The 23,658-nt window shown below is 50.0% G+C and overlaps 1 protein-coding gene across 3 annotated transcripts in view; it reads left to right on the top strand.

The window, feature by feature from the left end:
* Nucleotides 1-1,676: 1,676 nt before the first annotated feature.
* Mau2 (MAU2 sister chromatid cohesion factor) overlaps nt 1,677-23,658 on the top strand; it is a 29,944-nt gene continuing 7,962 nt past the window's right edge. For 2 of the 3 annotated variants that reach the window (XM_008824478.3, XM_008824477.3), the window contains exons 1-12: nt 1,677-1,990; nt 14,594-14,611; nt 14,983-15,048; nt 16,723-16,818; nt 17,596-17,690; nt 20,032-20,059; nt 20,357-20,512; nt 21,433-21,579; nt 21,648-21,738; nt 22,610-22,713; nt 23,102-23,179; nt 23,495-23,560. In XM_008824478.3, coding sequence (XP_008822700.1) covers nt 1,715-1,990; nt 14,594-14,611; nt 14,983-15,048; nt 16,723-16,818; nt 17,596-17,690; nt 20,032-20,059; nt 20,357-20,512; nt 21,433-21,579; nt 21,648-21,738; nt 22,610-22,713; nt 23,102-23,179; nt 23,495-23,560 — 1,221 coding nt within the window. In that variant the 5' untranslated portion in view covers nt 1,677-1,714. The remainder of the gene's footprint in view (nt 1,991-14,593; nt 14,612-14,982; nt 15,049-16,722; nt 16,819-17,595; nt 17,691-20,031; nt 20,060-20,356; nt 20,513-21,432; nt 21,580-21,647; nt 21,739-22,609; nt 22,714-23,101; nt 23,180-23,494; nt 23,561-23,658) is intronic. The other variant, XM_008824480.3, reaches the window with a different exon arrangement.

Genomic DNA, 23,658 nt, shown 5'->3' with positions numbered 1-23,658 from the left:
TTATGTGAGTGCTGGGGATTGGAACTCCAGTCCTCATGCTTGGACAGCAAACACTTTACCTACTGAGCCATCTCCCCAGCCTTTATTATTTGTTTGTTTTTGTTCTTTTTGAGACAGGGTCTCCCTGTAGCCTCAGCTGGCCTAGAACTCACTATGTAGGCCAGGCTGGCCTTGAATTCACAGAGATCTATCTGCCTCTGCTTCCCAAGGGCTGGGATAAAAAGTGTATGCCACCACACCCGGTTCTCCCCAGCTTTTAAATTCTCAATTTTGAAAGCTTATTTTCCAGCCTCTACCAGAATTGGCTCCCCTAACTACTGCCATTGCATTCCTCACAAAGCCCAGGCCTCCCTAGCTCCTTTTCACTTGCTGTCAAACCTCTGTGGGGAAGCCTCTGCCCTCCAGACCTTCCCACAGCCTCCATCTGCTCATTTCAAATGTCTTGTGCTCAAAAAGAGCACTGGGGCTGGAGAGATTGGATCTGCAGTTGGAAGCATTTGCTGCTCTCGGAGAGGATCCAAGTTCATTTTCCAGCACCCAAGTCGGATGGTTCACAGCTGCCTGTAACTGCAGCTCCAGGGGATCCCATGCCCTCTTTTGGACTCCATGAGCCCCTCTCACGTGCACACACACATACTCATTAATAAAAATGGTTTTCTAAGTTAAAATAAAAGTCTTCCTTGGCCGCTCAATATATTAGCAGCTGCAACCCACACCTCACGTCATCAGAACTAATTCTTTGCAAACATCTGCTCCCTGGTGTACTGAAACCAGAGGGTCTAGTACACAACAAGCGTGGAAGCATCTGCTGAACCGACAAATGCATCTCCACCTGGGGGCGTAGGAACAGCTAAAACAGTTCAAAGAGGGTTTCAGGAGCCGTGGCAAAGTGTGTCACTGCAACCCCAGGGCAGTCCCGAAACGCGGCTTTTTCCGGGAATCGGGACCCAAGCCAGAGGGCATTGGCCACCTGAAGGGGACCTGGAGGGGTAGCGGGTTAGCAGGGCAGCCAGGGACCGCCGCTGTGGGTTGCAGCGGCCTTAGGGGTAGTTCATTTGGAAAGCCGGGAAAGGGCCCACCCGGCTCCGCCGACTGTGTGAAGACCTCGGCGTCCTCCTCAGCCCCTGGCGGGGGGCGGCCAACAACCCAGGTCTGAGGTCTTGGGAGACGAGGGCGGCGCACAAGTCACGACAGTGGCCTGCCGAGAGGCTAAGGCGAGGAGTCCGCGTGTCGCAATCGCGACAGATCTAAGTGCTAAGCGGCGACGTGCAGCCGCGAGAGCCCAGGCGGGAGCCTGAGAGGAGGCGGGGGCTGTTACCTGCAACATCCCGGTTGTCCATCTTGAGACTCATCCAATCCCACAATGCTCCGGTGCTACCTAGGGAGAAGGAGGGGCTCAGTTATAGTGCGCTCGGCTAGATGGGAAATGTATTCCTCCCCTACCAGCCACGCCCGGTCCCTTCGTGGACACCGAGGGTCTTCGCCACAGAATGAACTCCTCAGTTAACGAAGATATGTCACACTCATTCGTGAGGACTCAGAGGCATCGCTCTCCATTCAGACTCTTTCTCAGTTGTAATCACCACAAATACAAACTACAAATCCCGGGAGGCTTTGCGCAGCCGTTCTCGCGAGAGCCGCGAACAGTGTGGGCCCCGCCCCACACGCCACTTCCGCCTCTCTGTGGAGGCGTCTTGTTGTTGTGCAGGCCAAGATGGCGGCGCAGGCGGCGGCAGCGGCGCAGGCTGCCGCGGCTCAGGCGGCACAGGCCGAGGCGGCCGAGTCGTGGTACCTGGCGCTCCTGGGTTTCGCCGAGCACTTCCGCACGTCCAGTCCGCCCAAGATCCGCCTGTGCGTACACTGCCTGCAGGCCGTGTTCCCCTTCAAGCCTCCTCAGCGCATCGAGGCCCGCACGCACCTGCAGCTCGGCTCAGTTCTTTACCACCACACGAAGAACAGCGAGCAAGCGCGCAGTCATCTGGAGAAGGCGGTGAGCCTGCGGGGCGGGAGGGCTGGCCGCGGGGACCGGGGGGCGCGACTCTGCCTGGGCCGGGCTCAGTGCGCCGGAAGGCCTCGCCCTCACCTCTGCTGACAGACCCAGCACCGCCACGCCCTCCCACCCCGGAACTGGGAAAGTTGTCCCTTAGCTGCAGTAGAGTCCCCACTTAGAGGATCCCACGTTCGGGTGGCCGTGGGGACACCGCCCGTTGACCTCGGTTTTCAGTCCGGGACCATCAGCCTGGACACACCTACCTAAAGTTACTGCAGCTCAAAGGAAGAGGTCCAGGCAAACAATTCCAGGCCAGCCCTGCGACGGTGAAGTGCGATTCCAGGAGGCCTGGGAGATGCCCTTCCCGGTCCCTGGACCCGAATTCTGACACTCAAGAGTGTCGAGGTCTTGTGTCTCTATCTGTAGTTGCAAAGTCACCTAGAAAGGTGAAACCCATGGCCTGGGTCCGTAACGAATGGACAGTGCTGGTGACAGTTTCAGGCCCCACCCCCCTTGTGACTCTGAAGTATGGTCTCGGGAAATCTAAGAGATGCCTTTACCTGTCCCTGGATTTGGAATTCTGACACTCAGTATCTGCAAGGTCGTGTGTCCCCATAGTGGCACAATCACTTGGGAAGGTGAGACCTGGCGTTGGACACTGATGTCCTGTGAGGAAGTGAAATGAGGACTGTGAATCCCAGGGCCATTGCTCCATGGGGGACTGGAGGTGGATCTCAACCAGTGGTGGCCTTTCCTTCCACCATATACTTACTACTCCATCCTCTTTGAAGTAGTCCCACTCCACCTCCAACTTGACTTATGGTATCTTGGTGCTTCTCAGAATGCGGGAGTGTGGCTGTCATGTTGCCCTTAAGTAAACTTTGTAGTTGTGGGCTTGTTTCGCAGCTCTGTGTCTTCACATTCCCACCTTCCTTTTGTCATTTACCCGTCTCTGTTTTGATTAAAGAAGCTTCTGGTGGGGGGGGGGAGCTGGAGATGTGGTTCATCGGTTAATAGCACAGGCTGCTCTTGCAGAGGACTTGGGTTCAGTATCTGGCAAACACGTGGCACCTAACAACCATCCAGTTCTAGAGGACCTGTAGCTCTCTTGTGGTCTCAAGCATTTCATGAACATGATGCATTCACATACATGCAGGCAAAATATGTATACTCATAAAATAAAAATAAAAAGTCAAATCAAGAAAATTGCCTTCAGGAGGGAATAAAAATCTTTGTTTCTGAGGCTGGAGAGATGGCTTAGTGCTTAAGAACAGTGACTGTTCTTGCAGAAGACCCTGGTTCGAATCCCAGCAACCACTTGGCAGCTAACAACTGTCCATAACTCCAGTTCCAGGGGATCTGACGGCCTCTTCTGTCCTCCGAGGGCATTGCATGACATGGGTGCACTTACCTACATGCAGGGATAACACTCGTACACATAAAAGAAAAATAATAAGTAAAATATATATATATTTTTTTTTGTCTTTTTGAGACAGGGTCTCCCTGTAGCCCCAGCTGGCCTGGAACTCAGTATGTAGACCAGGCTGGCCTTGAACTCACAGAGATCTGCCTGCTTCTGCCTCCTGAGTGCTGGGATTAAAGGCATGCCCGGCTTTTGTTTCTTTTTTAATTTTTTAAAAAATATTTTATTGCCGGGCATGGTGGTGCACGCCTTTAATCCCAGCACTCAGAGGCAGGCGGATCTCTGTGAGTTCAAGGCCAGCCTGGTCTACATAGTGAGTTCCAGGACAGCTGGGGCTACAGGGAGACCCTGTCTCAAAAAAGGCCAAAAAAAAGGAGAAAGCAATCAAAAGAAAGAAACCTGAACTTACCAGAGCTTAATGATCACCAGGTTCCACACTAAGACATGACATCGTTGTTTTGGTGAGTTGCTTTTGTTTTTGTTTTCTTTCATTTATCAAAGAGATAGTTGTTCAGTTCCCACCCTATTTGGGCTCTGAGTATTAGCTGTGACTAAAACAGTCCTTATCCACAGAAACTGCTTAGTGAGAGTGACAATAAGACAGTGATGTGAAAACTATGAAAAGTGTGGACCAAGGAGAAGGGATGGAGTTAATGTGTGGCAAGAGTGACATTTGAGGGGACATGAATGGATGGGCTAGTGAGCCCCAATCAGGGTTCCAGGTCACTGGAAAGGGGGTGTCAGGACCAGCAGTGAATTGGAGGGTCTCTCCAGGGTAGTGATGAGTGAAGTCGATCAGGCCAAGTGCCAGGCTTCACTGGGGTTGCAAGCTAGAGGATGACTGGTTCTCAAACTCTTTCTCTTCATTCAGGGCAGCTGATATCACCACCATCCTTTCTCCCTTGCCCCTGAGGTGTCTCACATGTACTCCTTTTTCACCCACTCAGCCCTCTTGTGTGGGCATACAGTGGTACTTTAAGACCTGCAATTGAAACTTTTACCCTTGTGAAGTGCTGTCTCGGTGTAACAAAAGCCTGATTCCAGAGAGCTCTTCCATGGGACCATGTGATCCCTCCATAGGTCACCCCAGCTTCATACCTGGAAAACTCTGCTGATCTCAACTGCTTCTCAATTCAAGTTTTTCTGTCACTTAAAGGGGCACATGCATCGTTATTTTTTTTATTTTTTTAAATATTTTATTTATATTTTATGTGTATGTATTGCCTGCATGTATGTGATTGCACCCCTGTCATGCAAAGCCGTGGAGGTCAAAAGAGGGCTTCGGATTCCCCTGGAACTGGAGTTAAGGATGGTTCGTAGCCGCCATGTGGGTGCCGGGAATCGAACCCCGGTCCTCTCCAAGAGCAGTCAGTGCTCTTAACCGCTGAGCCATCTCTCCAGCCCATGCATTGTTATTTTTGAGGGAGAGCGTTTTGGGGAGTGAATCTAGGGCCCTGTGCACACTAAGCCCACCCTGCCACCAAGCTGCATCCCTAGCCCCTTCGTTTGTTCTTAATTGTGCTTTTCCCCAGAGCATAGCCATGAGCATTTATTCTTTCCTCTCCCAGAGCCACTTAATAATGACCCAGAGCCCAGTGTAAAACACACCTATAGGCCTCAAGGAGGATGGGAATTCCAGATCAGCCGGAGCCACACAGCAAAACTCCTCTCTCTTCAAAAGAAAACAAAACAAACTAAAAACATACATATTTTTTAAAGTGCGGAGATGAGAGGTGTGTGCCACCATGCCTAGCTAATTCTTCATTTTAAAAAATATTTTTATGGGGGCTAGAGAGATGGCTCAGCAGTTAAGAACACTGGTTGCTCTAGCAGAAGACCCAAGTTCAAATCCCAGCACCCACATGGCAGCTAACAACTGTCGGTAACTCCAGTCCCAGGGGATCCGACAGCCTCTTCTGACCTCCACAGGCATTACACGACATGGGTGCACTTACCTACATTCAGGCAATACATGAATACACATAAAATAAAAATAAGAAAATTAGGGCCAGGCATGGTGGCGCACGCCTTTAGTCCCAGCACTTGGGAGGCAGAGGCAGGATCTCTGTGAGTTCAAGGCCAGCCTGGTCTACATAGCAAGTTCCAGGACAGCTGGGGCTACAGGGACCCTGTCTCAAAAAAAAGACCAAAAAAAAAAAAATTTTTTTTTAAATAATAATAAAAATTTTTAAACAATTTTTATTTGCTGGGCGTGGCGGGGCACGCCCTTAATCCTAGCAGAGGCAAGCAGATCTGTGCGTTCAGGGCCAGCTGGGGCTACAGGGAGACCCTGTCTCAATAAGACAAAAATACATATATTATTTTTATTTTATGTGTACAAGTGTATCGCCTGCATGTGTGTAAGTGCACCTGTGTTGTACAGTGCTCATGGAGGTCAGAAGAGGGTGTTGGATTCCACTGGAATTGGAGCTGTGGATGTTTGTTAGCTGCCATGTGAGTGCTGGGAATCAAACCCAGATTCAGGCACCTATGCAAGAGCAGCCAGTGCTTTCAATGGCTGAGCCAGTTTTCCAGCCCTAATTCTTAGTTTTTTGGTTTTGGGGGGTTTTGTGTTTTTATTTTTTGTCTTTTTGAGACAGAGTCTTCCTGGAGCTCACTATGTAGACTAGGCTGGCCTCAAATTTATAGAGATCTTCCTGCCTCTGCCTCCCAGCTGCTGGGATTTTTAAATTGTGTGCTTCTAGCTCCTTCCTGCCCTGGATGGCCCTGGATGTGAGTCCTTCTTCTGTCAACGTGTCCGCGCCTGTTAGTGATGTACTAGTAGTCCCAGTACACGGTGCCTCAGGTCTCAGACACAGCACCATAGTGCTGTATTCAGCAGCTCTTCATAGGTGCCTGACACCTGTTCACAGTTTCGCTCACTTGCCTCACCATATCTCAGCACAGCACGTGCTATAGCACAAGCATGGTGAGTTCAGAGTGATAAGGTATTTTGAGAAAGAGACCATGCTCCCATAATAATGTTTTGTTAAAATTCTTTGATTAGAGCTAGACTTGGTGGCACAAAAAGATCCCCCCCAAAAAAAATTCTTTGATTAGATGTCAGGTATCTGGAAAAGCCTGAGGCATATGGGAGTAGATCCCTTGGATAAAGCTGTAAGGTTTTTTTGGGGGGAGGGGTCTTTTTGAGACAGGGTCTCCATATAGCCCCAGCTGTCCTGGAACTCACTATGTATACCAAGGGACCACTCTCAATCTTTGCCGTCCTGGATGCTACCTATTCATGAATTATTCCTTGTTCAAATAAACTTTGCTAAGTTTAACCAACTTTGGAGATTTTTTTTTTTGGTCTTTTTGAGACAGGGTCTTCCTGTAGTCCCAGCTGTCCTGGTACTCACTATGTAGACCAGGCTGGCCTTGAACTCACAGATCTGCCTGCCTCTGCCTCCCTGAGTGCTGGGATTAAAGGCGTGTGCCACCATGCCCAGCAGGTTTAATTTTTTTTTTTTAATTGTGTATACATGCATGCATGCGCTCCCTCTAATTTGTATGTGAGACTGTGTGCATGTGGAAGTTAGAGGACAAACCTCAGGTATCAGTCCTCGCCTTCCACTGCTGAGAACTCTAGGCTAGCTGGCCGTGGAGCTTCTGGGATTGTCCTGTCTCCACCTCCCATCTCCCCTTAGGAGTTAACAGATGAATGCACAGTAGTGCCCTGCATCATGTAGGTTTGGTGAATTTTAACTCTGGTGTCTATGCTGGTACAGCAGGTGCCTTACTCTGCAGCATCTCCCCAGCCTCCATTGTTTCTCTTCTATTTGAACATGTGAGTTTGTCTCAGCTGTGGTTGGAAGCTGTTGAAAAGGAATGTGCCCTCTGAGGTCTCCCATTGTTGCAAGACTCCTGTGTGAACTGCTCCCATCAATCATAGAGGGTGTATCTCCTTTCCTCCTGGGGTTTTTGAGTTCTCAAGCTGTGTTCTGGAGTGATTGTAACTCCTGTAGACCTCCTCATCCTTCTTGGTGGGTCCTGCCATCCTGCAACTCTTACCATTTGGAATGGGACACCACCCCAAACTTTGCTTTCTTTTTGTTTCATTTTGTTGGTGTTTGGTTATTTGCTTAGCAGTTTCTTCCCCCTTGATTAGAGTCTTGGCAGCGATGTGGATGCGTTCGGAGAATTCTCACTGCTCTGAAACTCTTCAGAAAATGGTGATGCTCTGAGCTCTGTCTCCACAGAAATCTCTTGGCTGGAAAACCCGATAAGCTGTTGTTGCAGACTATGTGAAGTGCATCCCTTCAGAGAGATTTTCCTACTGGTATTTTTTTCTCGTTATTACGAGTCTGTTACTGTGTGAATTTTGTGTCATCTTTCAAGCAGACAGACCTATTTCAACCATTTCAGCATCTGTGGAACCAAGAGAGTGTGTGTGATCTCAGTTTCCCCCATATGCTTTGAGACAGGCTCACTGGAGCTGGAGCTCACTGACACCCTCCTGTCTCTGCTTCGCAGTATAGAGCTCACAGGAACACACTGCCACACACTCTGCTTTTACAAGGACACTGGGGATCAGACTCAGGTCCTCGTGCCTGCACAGCAAGCACTTTACCTACTGAGCATCTCCCCAGCTTTCTTTTATTTGTTTAATTTTTGGTGCTGGGGATTGAACCCAAGACCTTGCCGCATGCTAGACATGTGCTCTAGTTCTAGGGGATACAGTGCCTTCTGACCTCTGTGGGCATTGCACAACACACGGCAGGTACACTTACATGTAGGCAATACACTCATACACATAAAATTGAAATACTAGATAAAATTTAAAAAGAGAGAGAGGGAGAGGGAGGGAGAAAGAGACTCCAGACTGCTAGTCAGGCACTCTTCATTCTCCATGGAGTATTATCCCAGGAATCTCTGGAATATTCTATTCTTCTGGCAGATAATTAAATGTATTAAACACTTCACTTTCTTAAGGCCTAGTAGGGCTCAGCTGGATTAGCTCTCTCTCCAGTGTTTCGACCATTTCCTACCAAATTCCAGCTATATGCACCCAGAATAAAAACCCAGGAAAAGGCTGAACTGGGGCCACCCTGCTGAGCATTTTTCATGAAGCATAACTTGGGTTTCTTCCTGTTTTGTTCTGATTTCTCCTCTCTGCTCTTTTTTCATCCCCTCTGTCTTCAGGAACTAAAGTCAACATCGCGTCTCATCTCCTGACTCACCCCTACTACCTCCTCCCCAGCTTCCATCCTGCCTTCAAAACACTCTCTTGTGTTCTTGTTGTCTCTGTGTTGCCAGTCCTGCATTGAGCACCATCTCTCTAGACCCTTGGCAGACCCATAGGGTGAAGACCTCTCCTGGCTTCCTTTCTTACATTTATTTATTGTGGGTATATTAGTGTGTATGGACACATGGATGTGCGTGCATGTGTGTGCTTGTGCCGTGGCACTTGTGGAGATCAGAGAACAACCCATGGGAGTCCATTCTTTCCTTCCACCATGTGGGTTCCAAGGATCTACCTCAGATGTTCAGGCTTGGCGGCAAGCCCCTTTACCTTCTGAGCCAAATTGCTATCCCTTCCGTTTCCATCCAGCGTTCTTGCAATCACTAGCTCATTTTGGTGGATTAGAAAACCTGATTTTATTTATTTAGTTAGTTAGTTTTTAGATTTTAGTTTTTTGATTTATTTTTATCTTGAGTGTTTTATCTTTATGTATATAAGTGTACCTGTGTTGTGCAGTGCCCATGGAGGGTAGAAGAGGGCATCAGATCCCCTGGAACTAGCGTTACAGAAGATTGTTAGCTGCCATAGGGTGCTGGGAATAGAACCCAGGTCCTCTGCAAGAGCAGCCAGTGCTCGTAACTGCTGAGCTGCTGAGCCATTTCTCCAGCCCCTGTTTATTGGGGGTTTTGTTTGTTTTTGACACAGTGGCTCCCCGTAGCCCCAGCTGGCCTAGAACTTGATGTGTAGATCAGGCTGGCCTGGAATTCACAGAGATCTGCCTGCCTCTGCCTCCTGAGTACAGGGATTAAAGGCCTACAGCACTGTACCTGGCTGTTCATTGGTTTTTTTTAGACAAGAGTCTTATTATATAGCACTGGCTGTCCTGGAACTTACTATGTAGACCAAACTGGCCTTGAACTTACCTGGCCTGGGTTTTCGGGGTTTGTTTGGTTTGTTTGTTTTCCTGTATCCCCAGCTGTCTTACTCTGTAGACCAGTCTGGCCTTGAACTCACAGAGATCCGTCTGCCTCTGCCTCCCAAGTGCTGGGACTAAAGGCGTATGCCACCGTGCCCAGCTTTGTCTTTGTTTTGGAGGGTTTGTTGTGTTGTGTTGTTTGTGTGTGTTTGTATGGTTTTTTTTTTAGATTTATTTTTTGTGTGTTTATGAGTATATTGCCTACATGTGTGTAAGTGCACCTGTGTCATGCAAAGCCCAAGGAGGACAATAGGGGGCATTGGATCCCCTGGGACTAGAGTTAGGGACAGCTGTTAGCTGCCATGTGGGTGCTGGGAACTGAACCCCTTCCTCTGCAATAACAGCCAGTGTTCTTAACTGCTGAGCCGTCTTTGCAGCCCTATTTTGTTTATCCAGTTACTTTGTTCTAGGAAGTCTTGAAAGCTGAGTGTGGTAGCTCAGCCTGTAATCCCTGCACTCAGTAGGCTGAGCCACAAAGATTGCTGTTAGTTCAAGGCCAACCTGGCCTTGTCTCAAAAAACAGAAACAAAACTATGGAGCTGGGCAGATGACTCTGGGTAAAAGCTTTTGCTATTTAAAAATGAGGACCTGAGTGCAGATCCCAGCTATCATGGGAAAAATCGGGCATGGTAACTTGGTGCTGTGGGTCAGGGACACAGAGACAGGAGAATGGCTGCGACTTGCTGATTGCTAGCCTACCTCTGGGTTCAGTGAGAGACCCTGTCTCAAGGGAATAACGGAGAGAGTGATAGAGCAGGACACCTGATATCCTCCTCTAGCTTCCACTTTCATGGGCAGGAATATGTGCACATATACATGTCCTACACACCACACACACAGTAAAGACTGTCAGATTGGATAAAAGAATACATGTTTTTTTAAAAATAGCAAAATATAAGCTGGGCATGTTGGTGTACGCCTTTAATCCCAGCACTTTGGAGGCAGAGGCAGGCAAATCTCTGTGAGTCCAAGGCCAGCCTGGTCTCCATAGTTCCAGACCTACTGGGGCTACACGGAGACCCTGTCTCAAAAAGATTTTAAAAGAAGAAGAAGAAAGGAAATATAACAAGGGAGGAAACCCTTGAAATGTTCTCTCTGCCTGATGGAGACTCCAGGCATTGAAGGTATACAGACCTTAGTCCTTTTGCCTTGGACCCCAACTTCCCATCAAACTCAGAGCAACCCCAGGGGCTTCTGAAGAGAGCTGACATGCCTGTCCTGCACTCTCCCTGCACTCTGTGGGCCTCCTGATACCAAGGGGGCTCTTATTTTGGCTGCTTTCCAATCATGAGGAAGGAGACATAACTATTCCTGAATGTTGCAAAGTAACATTGGGTCAAGTATCCTACCTATTAGGATATATTGCCTCCTTCCTACTTTTGTTTATTTGGCTTTATCTCAGGCTGGCTTCAAACTATGTAGCTGAGGAAGACCTTGAATGTCTGATCTTTCTGCCTCTACCTCCTGAGTGCTAGGATTACAGGCCTGTGCACTGGGTTTTTGAATGTTAAGGGTGGACTCTAGAACTGTCCTAGGCAAGCATCCTACAAATTGAGCTACATCTCAAGCCCAGTGAAGTTTTTTCTTTGTACTGGGGAGGGGCACATATGTCATGGCATATGTGTGGAAGTCAGAGGACAACTTGCAGGAGTCAGTTCTGGTGATCAAACTCTGGTCATCAGACTTGGCAGCAAGTGCCTTTCTTTACCCACTGAGCCATCTTGCTATACCAGCAAAAAAAATTGAAATAGATTTATTGAGATGTAACTGTCATAATATGAAGATGGCCCATTGATAGTGCATTTAAAATTTTTTGACTCTCATACATATATGCTCATGATGCCATTGCTGTAGTCAGGATAGTAGTGATCATAGCTGCTTGAATCCCACCCCCCTCAAACCCTCCTCATGCTCCTGGCATTGAAGTTTAGCTGGGCATAGTGTCACAGTCCTGTTATCCCAGCACTTGGAAGGCTGAAGCAGGAGGATTAAGACCTTAAGGTCATCCTTGGCCCACATAATGAGTTTGAGGTCAGCCTGGGCTGCATGAGACCCTGTCCCAAGAAATGTTTAAAGATGAGATGGGGGTTGTAGCTCAGTTGGTAGGGTGCTTTTCTGGCATGCTTGAAGCTCTGAGTTCTAGCCCCAGTGCTACATAAACCAGGCATGGTGGTGCCTGTCATGCTGACACTTGAGAGGTGAAGGCAGGCAAGAAGATCATGAGTTCAAGGCCGGTCTGAACAACATAGAAAGACCTAGCCTCAAGGAGGAAAAAAAACTGCTGCTGCAGTGTTGCCTGCAGATGGGCTGTCGAGGCCTTTAGGATAAAGGACTACGCGGGAAGGGCAGAGCCAGGGTCTGTGGTCAGTCCCTCCTAGGTGTGTACATAAATTGTTGTTTATCTGAAGGGATGCAGCTGTTCCTCACATGACAGATGTTTCCCAAGTACCTGTGGAGTGTTGGCCTGGGGCAGACTCTGGGAATGTGGCCTTGACTGAATGTCCTCCATTTGTGTGTGCAGTCAGAGGTTGCATGAAGATATTTTGGTCAATAGCAAACTGCATGTATGATGGTGGTCCTGTAAGGTTATGTCACCTAGTAATGTGGCCTTCCTAGTTTGTATAAGTCCACCTTGATATTTCTATGTCCCTGTCATTAAGCAGTGCCTGTAGGTGAATGAACACAGAGAGAGGGTGGTGGAGGAAGGTACAGAGAAGACGATGGTGGTCTAGGGAGGACAGTGGCAGACCAGGGAAGAGGGCATGGGAGCAGACAGCCACTCATCAGCAGATGCCTTTTGCTCACAAAGAAAAGATGTCACTAAATAGATGGTAACTACAGGGGAGCCCCAGAGGGCAAGGGATGAGGAGTCCTTTCTCTTAGGAGACAGCCCAGGCATGGTAGAAATGGAGCAGTGCACCCCAAAATCCCCCACATACCCTGGGCAGGTGGCTGTGACTCCATCCCTTAGGTGCCAACTGCTTTAAAGAAACTCAGTCTGTTTCTGGGCCTGGGCTGCTCTGCCTGCCTTCTCACTGTCCCACCGAGCCCCCTCCTGACCCACCTATGTTTTTCTAGCCACTTGCCTCACCAGCTCCCGCTTTTCCTCATCTTTCTGGTCCCAGAGGCAACCTAAGTGCTCCTGGTCTCCCTCATCTTCTCCTCTCTTCTTTCTATTTCTTTGTCCCCATCCAAGACAACCTGCTGTTTATAGTTTTTTGAGACAGGGTCTTGTATATCCCAGAGTGGCCTCCATGTAGCTGAGGATGATCTAAAACTGCCAATCCTAAGTGTTGGGATAATAGGCAGGTATTCTTATAATTGAGCCACATCCTCAGCCTTTTTTGGTTTTGAGACAGAATTTCACTGTGAAACTGAGGTTGAATTCCTGATCTTCTGTCTCTACCTCCAAAGTGCTGGGATGACATACATGTACCACCACACTTGGTCTGGGGCCAGTAAGGTGGCCTAGCAGGTAAATGTACTCTCTGCCAAACATGATCAGAGTTCATCTCTGGGATCCACATGGTAAAAGGAAAAAACCAACTCCTGCAAGTTTTCCTCTGACTTCCACACATGTACACTGGTATGCTTGTGTGTGCATACATACCTAAACACACACACATACATACATACATACATACATACATACATGGGGGGTTTTTTTGTTTTTTTTTTTTTCTCCCCTCCTTTGGTCTTTTAGAGACAGGGTCTTGTAGCCCCAGCTGACCTGGTCTCACTATATAGACGAGGCTGGCCATGAACTCACAGAGATCCACCCCTGCCTCTGCCTCCCAAGTGCTGGGACTAAAGGCGTGCCACAATGCCCAGCCTATAAATGTTTTTTTTAAAAGTGGTCTGGGTTCCACAGACAGGGCTAGACCTTCAGCCACCACTGCCACGTGAGTGGTGCTGTGAGCCATCAGCCTTGCAGCCCAGCTCCCTGGACCCTGGTACTTTTCTCACAATTCTGTGCATGGAACAACTTCTGCTCCCCTGTTTCGCAGGACCCTTCCTTTACTTTCCACTCTTGCCCTTCTAGTACCACATGTCTCCCATCCTATGTGCCCCTCCACCCCACCCCGACACACACAAGTGGATAAAGGTTGATTTGTTTCTCAGTATCCACTAGGGCTCCTCTCAAATGTCAGTTGCTCTGTAACTGTTTGTGGGATCCATGGTTGGCAGGTCAATGTCAGGCATGTACTTAGGTCCCTGAGGAGTTCAAAAGACTGTACAATATGATGCACCAGCCAAGAGCCTGTTGGAATATGTCACTTAGGGAACAGTGGTCTCTGAGACAGAGCTGACCCTCTGAATCTCCTTTTTTGAGAGAGGCTCTTATGTAGCCCAAGCTGACTTCATACTGGCAGTGTAGCTGAAGATGAGCCTTAAACTCCTAGTCATCCTGCCTCTTCTTTCCCAGTGCTGGGACTATAGACTGTACCATCACACCCTACCCACTTTTTGTTTGGAATGGGGCCTCTTAAATGTCTCGGTATGTGTCCTCAAGGCCTTCTAACAGCTGTCTACCCTGGTACTCTGCTTGCAAGGCTGGCTGCCCACCTCCAAGGCTCTTTGACATGCTACTTCTTAGGAGGGATTTGTACCACACAACACTCATCCTCAGGTGTGACTGACTCCTCAGGCAGAGTTTTACTTAATGTCCTGCTCTGGGCCAGACTGTGGGCTCTGCTGCAGTGCAGAGTGTGCCAGGCCTCCATGGGCCCAGATCACCCTGGGGCTCCCTCCCTACAGTGGGTGGGAAGGGGTGTGACTCCAAGCACCAACCCCTTCTATGATCTAAAGAGATGTCCCCTCTTAGCCAGGTACCTACCAAGTCCCTGCAACTTCCATTACCGCAGCTATATTACAGGAATAGCAAGTAGGCCACCTTCCCGTGCCCTTATGACCTGGCTGCCCTGGGTGATGGGCAAGCTGTGTCAGTCCCAGTGTGAGACACTTAACTAGGCATCAAGCATTTGCCTCAAAATTAATTTATCCTTTTTCTTTTTCTTTCAGTGGTTGATATCACAGCAAGTATCCTTTTGTGTCCTGTTCCTTTGTTCTTTTCCTCCCTATGCTGGGGATGGAACCCAAGGCCCGGGGCATACTGGACAAGTGCTCTACACTAAGCCATGTACCCAACCCTTGTAGGGTGCCCTTGAAGGAATGTTGTTTGAATGAAAAGCCTGTGTTAGGAACTGGGATCCCCCTCCTAGCATCCCGTACCCTGCTGCTCTGGAGGCCAGCTGCCTCTCCCTGGGTAGCAGGTTTCTCTACAGCCTCTGCTCAGCCTGCAACACACTCAGAATTTCTGATGATGGTGAACACTCTCAGGCACACTCTGCTATGTGGGAACCTGGAGCCATGGCCCTTTGCAGTCTACTTCCTTAACCGGACTTCACCAGATTCCACAGTTTGAAGATGTTAAATTTGAGGCAGCAAGCTTGTTGTCTGAGCTGTACTGTCAAGAGGTGAGTGAGTGCTGCAGGGTCCGAAAGCAGTCTCTCCCTTTTGCCTGGTCCCAGCAAAGATTGGGGGTCAGAGCTGGGTAGTACTCATGCTACATCCAGCCCTTAGAGACCCTGGGGACTGACTCCATGGCCACTGCAGACACCAGAACCATCAGGCACTCAGGGCCCTTCTGTGAAGTGGTGTAGCTTGTGCAAAGAGCCGCCAGGGCCTCACACACACTGGGTGAACACTGCCACTGAGTTCCACCTGGTCCTTCTCCCCTGGACGTCATCAGCCTGGGTGGTTAAGCTACCTGCTATAATAAAAATAGTATGGTACCATTGTGCCACTTTAGAGTGTAAATTCCTTTGTTCTCTTTTTAATTGTGCTGCGGATGGTGCCCAAGGCCCTGAGATAGCACCGAACTGCTACCTTTCCTTCCTCCCTTTTATTTATTTATTTTGAGATGGGGTCTCATAACTATATAGCCCTGACTGACATAAAACTGCTATGTAGACCAGGCTGGCCTAGAACACAGAGATCTACCTGCCTCTGCCACCCATGTGTTGGGATTAAAGGCATGTGCCATGTTCCACATGCTTAGTGACTACATAGTTATTTTTTCCAAAGCAACTTTCATTTGAGTTGAACGAGTAGTTGTATGCAATCTTTCTGGTTCACTGTCTTGGGTGGTTGGTTGAGATGGGCTCTCTGCATATCCTGTCTGGCCTGGAACTTGACATGTTCCTGGACTGGCTTCAAGTTCACAGTCCTCCTGCCTCACCTTGCTTGGTGCTGAGATCACAGGTGTGTGCTGTCATACCTGGCTGAATGAGAAGCCACTGTATTTTATATTCTAAATTTAGAAAAAGAATTTTTTTGAGGCCGTCCCACCCTGTAGCTTAGGCTGGTCTGAAATTTACTATGTGGCTCAGGCTGCCCTTAAACTCACACACAGCCCTCCTGTGACAGATAGGAGCCATCATTCCCAGCAAGAAGCTATTTTATAAACTGTATGAAATCTTCCCAACCAGCAAGTGCAATGTTAGTATCTTCCCTCACTCAATAAATCGGCTACTCAATGGGCTGGAGAGATGATTCAGTGGTTAAGAGCATTGATTGCTCTTGCAAAGGACCCAGGTTCAATTCCCAGCACCCATATGGTGGCTAACAACTGTCTGCTCTAGTTCCAGGGAAATCTGATGCCCTCTTCTGACCTCTGCAGGCATTGCACAAGACAGGTACACAGCGTACATACAGGCAATACATTCACACACATAAAATAAAAATAGTAAATATTTTTTTAAAAAGAATCTAAAAAAAAAATTGGCTACTAAAGAGGAGGGGAGGAGAGGAAAGGGAAGGAAGGAAGGAAGGAAGGAAGGAAGGAAGGAAGACAGGAAGACAGGCCAGGCAGGTGGCGCACGTCTTTAATCTCAACACTCAGGAGGCAGAGGCAGGCAGATAGATCTCTGTGAGTTCAAGGCTAGCCTGGTCTACATGGTGAGTTCCAGGCCAGCTGGGTCTATAGGGAGACCCTGCCTCAAAAAGACCAAAAAAAAAAAGGAAGAAAGAAAAAAAACTTTAGTGAACAGGAACAGGCTTAGCCTTCTGGCCCAACAGCTGCTGTGTTAGGTTTCCAGCCTGATTGCTGGCTTGTCTTCCTCCTTGGACTTGAAACTGTTCCCTTTTAGAACTCTGTGGATGCAGCAAAGCCACTGCTGAGGAAAGCCATCCAGATCTCACAGCAGACACCATACTGGCACTGCCGCCTACTCTTCCAGCTTGCTGTGAGTATAGGGTGAGACCCTGGCCATTCACCTGAGTCCCAGTTGCACAGGCTGTCCTCTGACTGCCTGGCTGCCTTAAAGGGACAAGGGTAGTTCTGCTGTGTCAGACACTTCTTTCCTATCCCTTGCCTGTACCTCTCTCGCACAGGGGTGCCCAGGTACCCTCTCTTTGACCAATGTTACCTGTTCTTGATTTGATCTGTTATGTCTTCCCCTCCCCTGGATATAGCTGCATTACCCAAATAGCCATGGAATCTGGCTTCCAAGGCCCTACCCCATAGGCCCCAGTGCTCTCATGCTCACACTGCCTGCTCTGCTTGCATCCCCTGTGTACTAAGCAGGGAGCTGAGGAAGCCGGCCAGGCACCATGTAACCTGCCCAGTTCACAGAGCTTGTGGTACTCTGTGCAGAAGAACTGACTACAGGAAGACCCTAAAGGTGTCCCTTCAGGGACCAGCCAGGCATGGGTCTCTCTGCTGTCCAGACTTCGGGATTTAAAGTACCCTTAGGCCCCTGCTCCTGAAGGAATCCTTCCTAGTCACCCACCTGGTACCCAAGGCATCTGCCCCAGACTATTGGTTGTGCATACCAGTAAGCTGAAATGACATTGTACAGGGGCATAGGCAGCTTTGTACCCAGAGCAGTTGGCATTGATGGGCTGGCTGAGCTCAGAATCAGTACTGTCATGATTGTGCTGAGGAGTGGAAGGCTCAGCTGCAGTGAGGCCAGTTCTGAGGACAGACATCAGGAAGCCAAGGTCATTGCTCTCCTTTTCAGCAACTGCACACCCTGGAGAAGGATTTGGTATCAGCCTGCGACCTCCTGGGCGTGGGGGCCGAGTATGCCCGTGTGGTGGGATCCGAGTACACACGGTAGGTACTGCCCTCCATTCCTTCCCTTTCTTCCGCCTGACATCCTGACCCCAAACATGGCAGCTTAGTGTGAAAGTGGCCTGGTTTAGTGACATATATGGGGTCAAGCCCAGTGATGTAAACAGATAGGAAGGCAGAGTAGCAGTGTGTCTCCAGAGCTGGTACAGGCATGTTTCCAGGTCTCTCTCTTTAATGATGGAGTTTGTTTTGTTGTTGATTGGGGTTTTTTCTTTGTTAGTTTTGTTTTGTTTTACTTTTTTTTTTTTTTGGTCTTTTTGAGACAGGGTCTCCCTGTAACCCCCGCTGTCCTGGAACTCACTATGTAAACCAGGCTGGCCTTGAACTCACAGAGCTCCGCTGGGATTAAAGGGTATACCACCACGCCCGGCCTTTTGTTTTACTTTTTTTTTTTTTGGTCTTTTTGAGACAGGGTCTCCCTGTAACCCCCGCTGTCCTGGAACTCACTATGTAAACCAGGCTGGCCTTGAACTCACAGAGCTCCGCTGGGATTAAAGGTGTATACCACCACGCCCGGCCTTTTGTTTTACTTTTTAGAGATAGGGTCTTCCTCTATCCCCAGCTGGGATGTAGACCAGCCTGGCCTCTATCTCACCAGAGATCTGCCTGCCTCTGCCTCCCAAGGTGCTGGTCTCCTTGTTGCTTATGAGACAGGGTCTCATTATATAGCCCACACTTGCCTCAGCCCCATGAGTTCTGAGATGACAGGTTTGCACTACCATACCCTGCTTCCAAATCTCTTGAAATAGAAAGTGCTGGTAGAATTTGCCCAGCCACAACTTCCATCACACACAGATATTTCCCCAGCAGCATGGGTCTGACTGAGGGTGGTCTCAGTGTCTTAGCAACTCAGGTGCTAAACTTGATAAGCAACAAGGCAGAGTAGGCTCACATTGATGTAAAAGAACTGCCCTGCCTGATGTTTGTGGGGACTCCTGTCCCCTGCTTCTCCCCACATGGATTCTCCATGGCCCTTCTGCAGTACCAGGCAGTGGTGCACTTGCTCTGTTTGCAGGTGGGAGTTTTGGAAAGTTCCCATACAAGGGCCTTCCTGGAGCTGGACTTAACACCCCAGAGTGCTGAGCAGCTGTTCAACCACTGTGCTCTGGCCAGCATGCTATAAGGCCAACGCTCCACATTCTGGGGAGAGACAGGCACAGATACAGACACAGATACACACACACGCACACACACCACCCCCACCTCCACCTCCTGGTTGATGCAGCTGATTCTGTGCCCGCAACACCCCGGAGTGCCCCAGGACTTCTTTGGGAGCCTTGAGGCTGCCCTTGTAGGAGCAGCCACCACCCACTGTGCTGGTCCTATTGTAAATGTCCCCCATACAGACTCCTGTGGGTGCATTCTGTGTTTTCTGTACTAAACTGCCTATAAGTAAAAGAGTGATAGCTCTACCATAGGCCAGCTGCAGGTCAGTTCCTTGGCCAGACCAGCATCAGGGGGCCTCCTGGGTTATAGTGTGGTGGCCTTGACATGAAGTCTTGTGTGTAGGTTTCAACAGTCAGACAATTCAGGATCCCTGCAGGGCCAGTGCCCTGGGGTAAATTTGGGGCTAAGGGTTCAGGGCCACCCTGGCTCTCCCTGCAGAACTCTTGCTGTCTACTGCATTTCCCTGTCTTGCAGTTTCATTGCTGGAGACAGCTGTGGGTGCTCTTTGGGAATGTGTAAGGTAGAGAGGATAAATAGAAACCCGGGCGAGGGAGGCAGGAGGAGGCTACTAGTGAATGCCCAGGCCTTCTGAGTTCATTCCCTCCTTGATCCGGAGAGGAGCCTGAAGGGTCATGGCCTGGCTTACAGATGAGGTAGTAAGGTATTGGGAACTCAAGCCAATCCCTGCCCCCTGCCCAAGGGATTCTTTGTGCCAAGTCCATATCTGCTGTGTCGGAGCATTAAGGTCACAGTAAGGGTGCCACCCTCTTCTCTGCCTAGAACATGGCCCTCTGCACTTTGGAACTCACAAATGTGTCTGTGTGTGAATGTGCTGAGCATTCCTGTGATCCTAGCACTCCGGAGGCAGAGGCAGGAGGATTGCAATTCCAAGCCAGCCTGTCTACATTGTGAAACAAAAGGTAGCTAGGTATAAAGTTCATGGTCATCCTCAACTCCATAGCAAGTTTGAGGCTAGCCTGAGTTACTTGAGATTCAAGTTCTAGTTCTACTGCCCCCACCCAAAGTAAATATAGAGCAAAGACAAAATTCAGCAGTCCTGTAAATAGAGCAGTCCTGGTATCCATACACCAAGTTCTCCGAACACTAGGGCTCCTGGATCCTTACCTGATGTCCCTTCTCTTTTTCTTTTTTCCAGGGCACTATTCCTGCTCAGCAAAGGGATGGTAAGTTGAGTCTGGGCCAGCAGCAGGTGCAGCTGGTTTGCAGGTGTGAGGCCAGCCTGCAGGGCTTCTACCCAGATCCTACCTCTTCACACAGTGTCCTCACAGGCAAGGGTTCTGCCCTGGCAGACTTCATGTGGGACCCTCGGGTGTTGGGTGTGCTATCAAGAAAGCCTGCCATGGAGCTGTCCGCACCCCAGTTTCTTCATTGCACCTGTTCTTGCCCCCCAGGGGTTGGGTGTCTGCAGTCTTTAGCCTCCATGTGGATAGCAGTGATACCCGTTCATTGTCCCTCCCCAGCTGCTGCTGATGGAGCGCAAGCTGCAGGAGGTGCATCCATTGCTCACTCTGTGCGGACAGATCGTGGAAAACTGGCAGGGCAACCCCATCCAGAAGGAGTCATTACGTGTCTTCTTCCTGGTGCTGCAGGTGACCCACTACCTGGATGCTGGGCAGGTGTGTCGCCTCTCCCAGAGGGAAGGGATGAGGAAGTCAGGGGGCCTTGGACTGGGATGTCACATGTCACAGAATCATTTGATCATGTTCATGAATACACAAACACACATGGCAGACTCAAGTGAGGACATGTGGCTTCACATCTGTGAAGGCACACATGGATGGAGGTCTCTGAGGGTGGCTTGAGGAAGCCATGAGAACAAATCAAGGAGGGTCCTGTGTGGGTGGCTAGCACACAGCATCCTCCCCTACCCTGGCTCACAGCAGCTTTGTAAGGATCAGTACCCACCCTGGTATGACTTGGGCACAGCTGTGTTAAGCACTTGACAACTGTGTTTGTGTAACCACTTGGCCCTATGATGGTGGCTGCCCTGTCCACTTCAGCCCTCGCCTGTTCCTATGCAGGCAGGGCCCCTGCCAGGTGCTGGGCCAGTGTTGTGGGGCCTGGCTATAGTGGGAGCCTAGGAAGTACCCAGTGGGCATCTTAGTAGATGTGGCCCTTCCTTGTGCCACCACTGGGCACAGCTCCTCACTCAACATGTAAGAAAGCCACAGCTGCCAGTAGTTCTGGGCTGTTGAAGGCCACAGATGTCCTGAGGGGCTCAGAATGGGGTTCCTGGTGCAGACAGGAGAGTTGGCAGAAGCCACAGTGCCATCAGGGTTTCTATGCAGAGGCAACTGTTGCCCACTGCAGAGGGTCACCCTCACCTGCCTGGCTTTTACCTCCTCTAAGCCTGTCAAGTGCAGTGCAACTAGAGTCAGTGACAGCCTTGGTCAGTCGTTTACATGAGCCTCCTGGCCAGAGACCTGCCCCAGCCTGGGGAGGTGGGCACCTGGGGGAGGGCAGTATGTCCCTGTGCAGGAACAGGTATGGAGAGGTGTGGGATGGGGCAACATGTGCTGAAGCATGTATGTTGTAGGTGAAGAGTGTGAAGCCATGCCTGAAGCAATTGCAGCAATGTATCCAGACCATCTCTACACTTCATGATGATGAGATCCTGCCCAGCAACCCCGCTGACCTCTTCCACTGGCTGCCCAAGGAGCACATGTGTGTGCTTGTCTACCTGGTGAGTTCTGCTACCCAGGGCCCGGGCAGGGAGAGAGCCCTGTGACCGCCCTCCCACTCTCCTTGCAGGTCACAGTGATGCACTCCATGCAGGCCGGCTACTTGGAGAAAGCACAGAAGTACACGGACAAGGCACTCATGCAGCTGGAGAAGCTAAAGAGTAAGGGCTGCCTGAGTCAGGTTAGGCCCTGGGGTGACCAGTCACCCACTAGGGCAATGTCCTAGGGTCTCACCCAGGCTTGTGTCCCATTTATGCCCCTATCAGTAACTTTAAGGATCTTGGTGCTCAGCTGAGGCAGTTGTCCGTGGCATTATGGCATGGCTACCCTGGGGAGGCCAGGGTGAGAACCCAGCCCTCGCCTACCTGTGGTAGGCCCTTTGGAGAACATGGGTTCTTTACACACCCTTGACGGTTTAATGCATCCTAGATCAGGAACTTGTGTCTAACAGGATCCCAGAACCCACAGTCTGTGACTCAGCATCGTTCTGAATCTGTTCTTTGGCCTGTGCCCTCCTCAGCCACAGTTGAGGGGAAGTGAGACCTGGAGACACCAGAGCCTATGGGACTGCCCTTCTCTTTTCCTCTGGCTGAGCTAGGCAAGAACTGAGCCTTTGTTTCCCACAAGGAGAAGCTGTGCAGGGCTACCAGGAGCTACCCAGGGTCTCCCAATAGCCCAGGGTTCTGTCCCACACAAGCATAGCCTTGGCAACTTGGAGAACCCGCTGAGCAGGTTCTTAAGCATGTAGCAGAGATGGCAGACTGCTGTGCCAGCCTCCCTGGAACTGGTCTGTGCAGCGCCATGCTCAGCCCAGAGTTGCCTCTGTTGGTTTCATGCTAGTGATCCCAGTCATGTTCATGCTTGCTGAGCCATGTAACTGAGCACTGCCAAGCCAGGATTTTTCATCCTCAAGACTATCACCATGGGCCTCTGTTTCAGCTCATCTGCTTATCTAGAAGGGGAGAGGGATGGCACTGGCCTGGTCCTGTGGGACCATTCAGCATGCTCACCCCTTCCTCCTCCCATCCCCAGTGCTTGACTGCAGTCCCATCCTCTCGTCCTTCCAAGTCATCCTGCTGGAGCACATCATCATGTGCCGGCTCGTCACAGGCCACAAAGCCACTGCACTACAGGAGGTAGCAAGATGTTGTGGGGGGCAGGGAGGTGGGAGCAAAGCTGGGCAGGGGCACAGGTGTCAGAGGGGTGAGTGCAATGACCTTCATGTCACTGCTTTGGCATGGCAAACTGGAGAATCTAAAGCCAGTGGTCACTTTCCCTAAAACTTGCACACCTGGGAGACATTGGGACATGAGTGGGATCCATGTCACTGAAATGCCACCTTCCTCAGCATCTGGGAGACACTTCATACCCTTAAGCCAAACTGTGGTGAGGGCCAGCTTCCTCATGGTAGCTCCACTAATGACACTTTGACCCCAGTTTGGGCAGGCAGAGACAAGCATGTCTGCCCACCTTGGGGCTGCGCTCCAGTGCAGAGCAGATGGTGACCTTGGCACTCTCTTTCAGATTTCCCAAGTCTGCCAGCTGTGCCAGCAGTCTCCCCGGCTCTTCTCCAACCACGCTGCCCAATTGCACACGCTGCTGGTGAGTGTGCCCTGGGGGCTGAGCCCCACCTTCACCAGCATCCAAAACATTTCCAACAAAAAAGGTAATTTATCCTAAAAGGATCTGAATATCTCAGTAAACCATCCCAGACACTAGCTTAGCCAGTGTCCAGAATATTCCAAGTGAACTTTGATCTATCTGGGGAAGTAGGGCTCCTCTTCCTTAATTTGAATCTCATCTTAATGGCCCAGTCACACTGTGCTTATCTGGGGGCCACTGTGTCAGCCCCAGTGGCTCTGACTTGAGCCACAGCCACCCTCAGAACCATTCCACAGCTGTACCCTGTCTCTGCAGGGTCTGTACTGCGTCTCTGTGAACTGCATGGACAACGCTGAAGCCCAGTTCACCACAGCCCTACGGGTAAGGGACTCCTCTGGTAGCAGCACTAAGTCAGGGTAGTGCCCCACAGTGAGGATGGAGACCAAGTTAGGTCCCCCTTTTGGAACTGTGGCTGCAAG

The sequence above is a fragment of the Nannospalax galili genome, unplaced genomic scaffold (genome assembly GCF_000622305.1).
Source record: "Nannospalax galili isolate Female #2095 unplaced genomic scaffold, S.galili_v1.0 scaffold529, whole genome shotgun sequence".
Classification (NCBI taxonomy): Eukaryota; Metazoa; Chordata; class Mammalia; order Rodentia; family Spalacidae; genus Nannospalax; species Nannospalax galili.
Note: the sequence above shows the minus strand (reverse complement) of the source record. Positions and strands in the feature narration are given on the sequence as shown.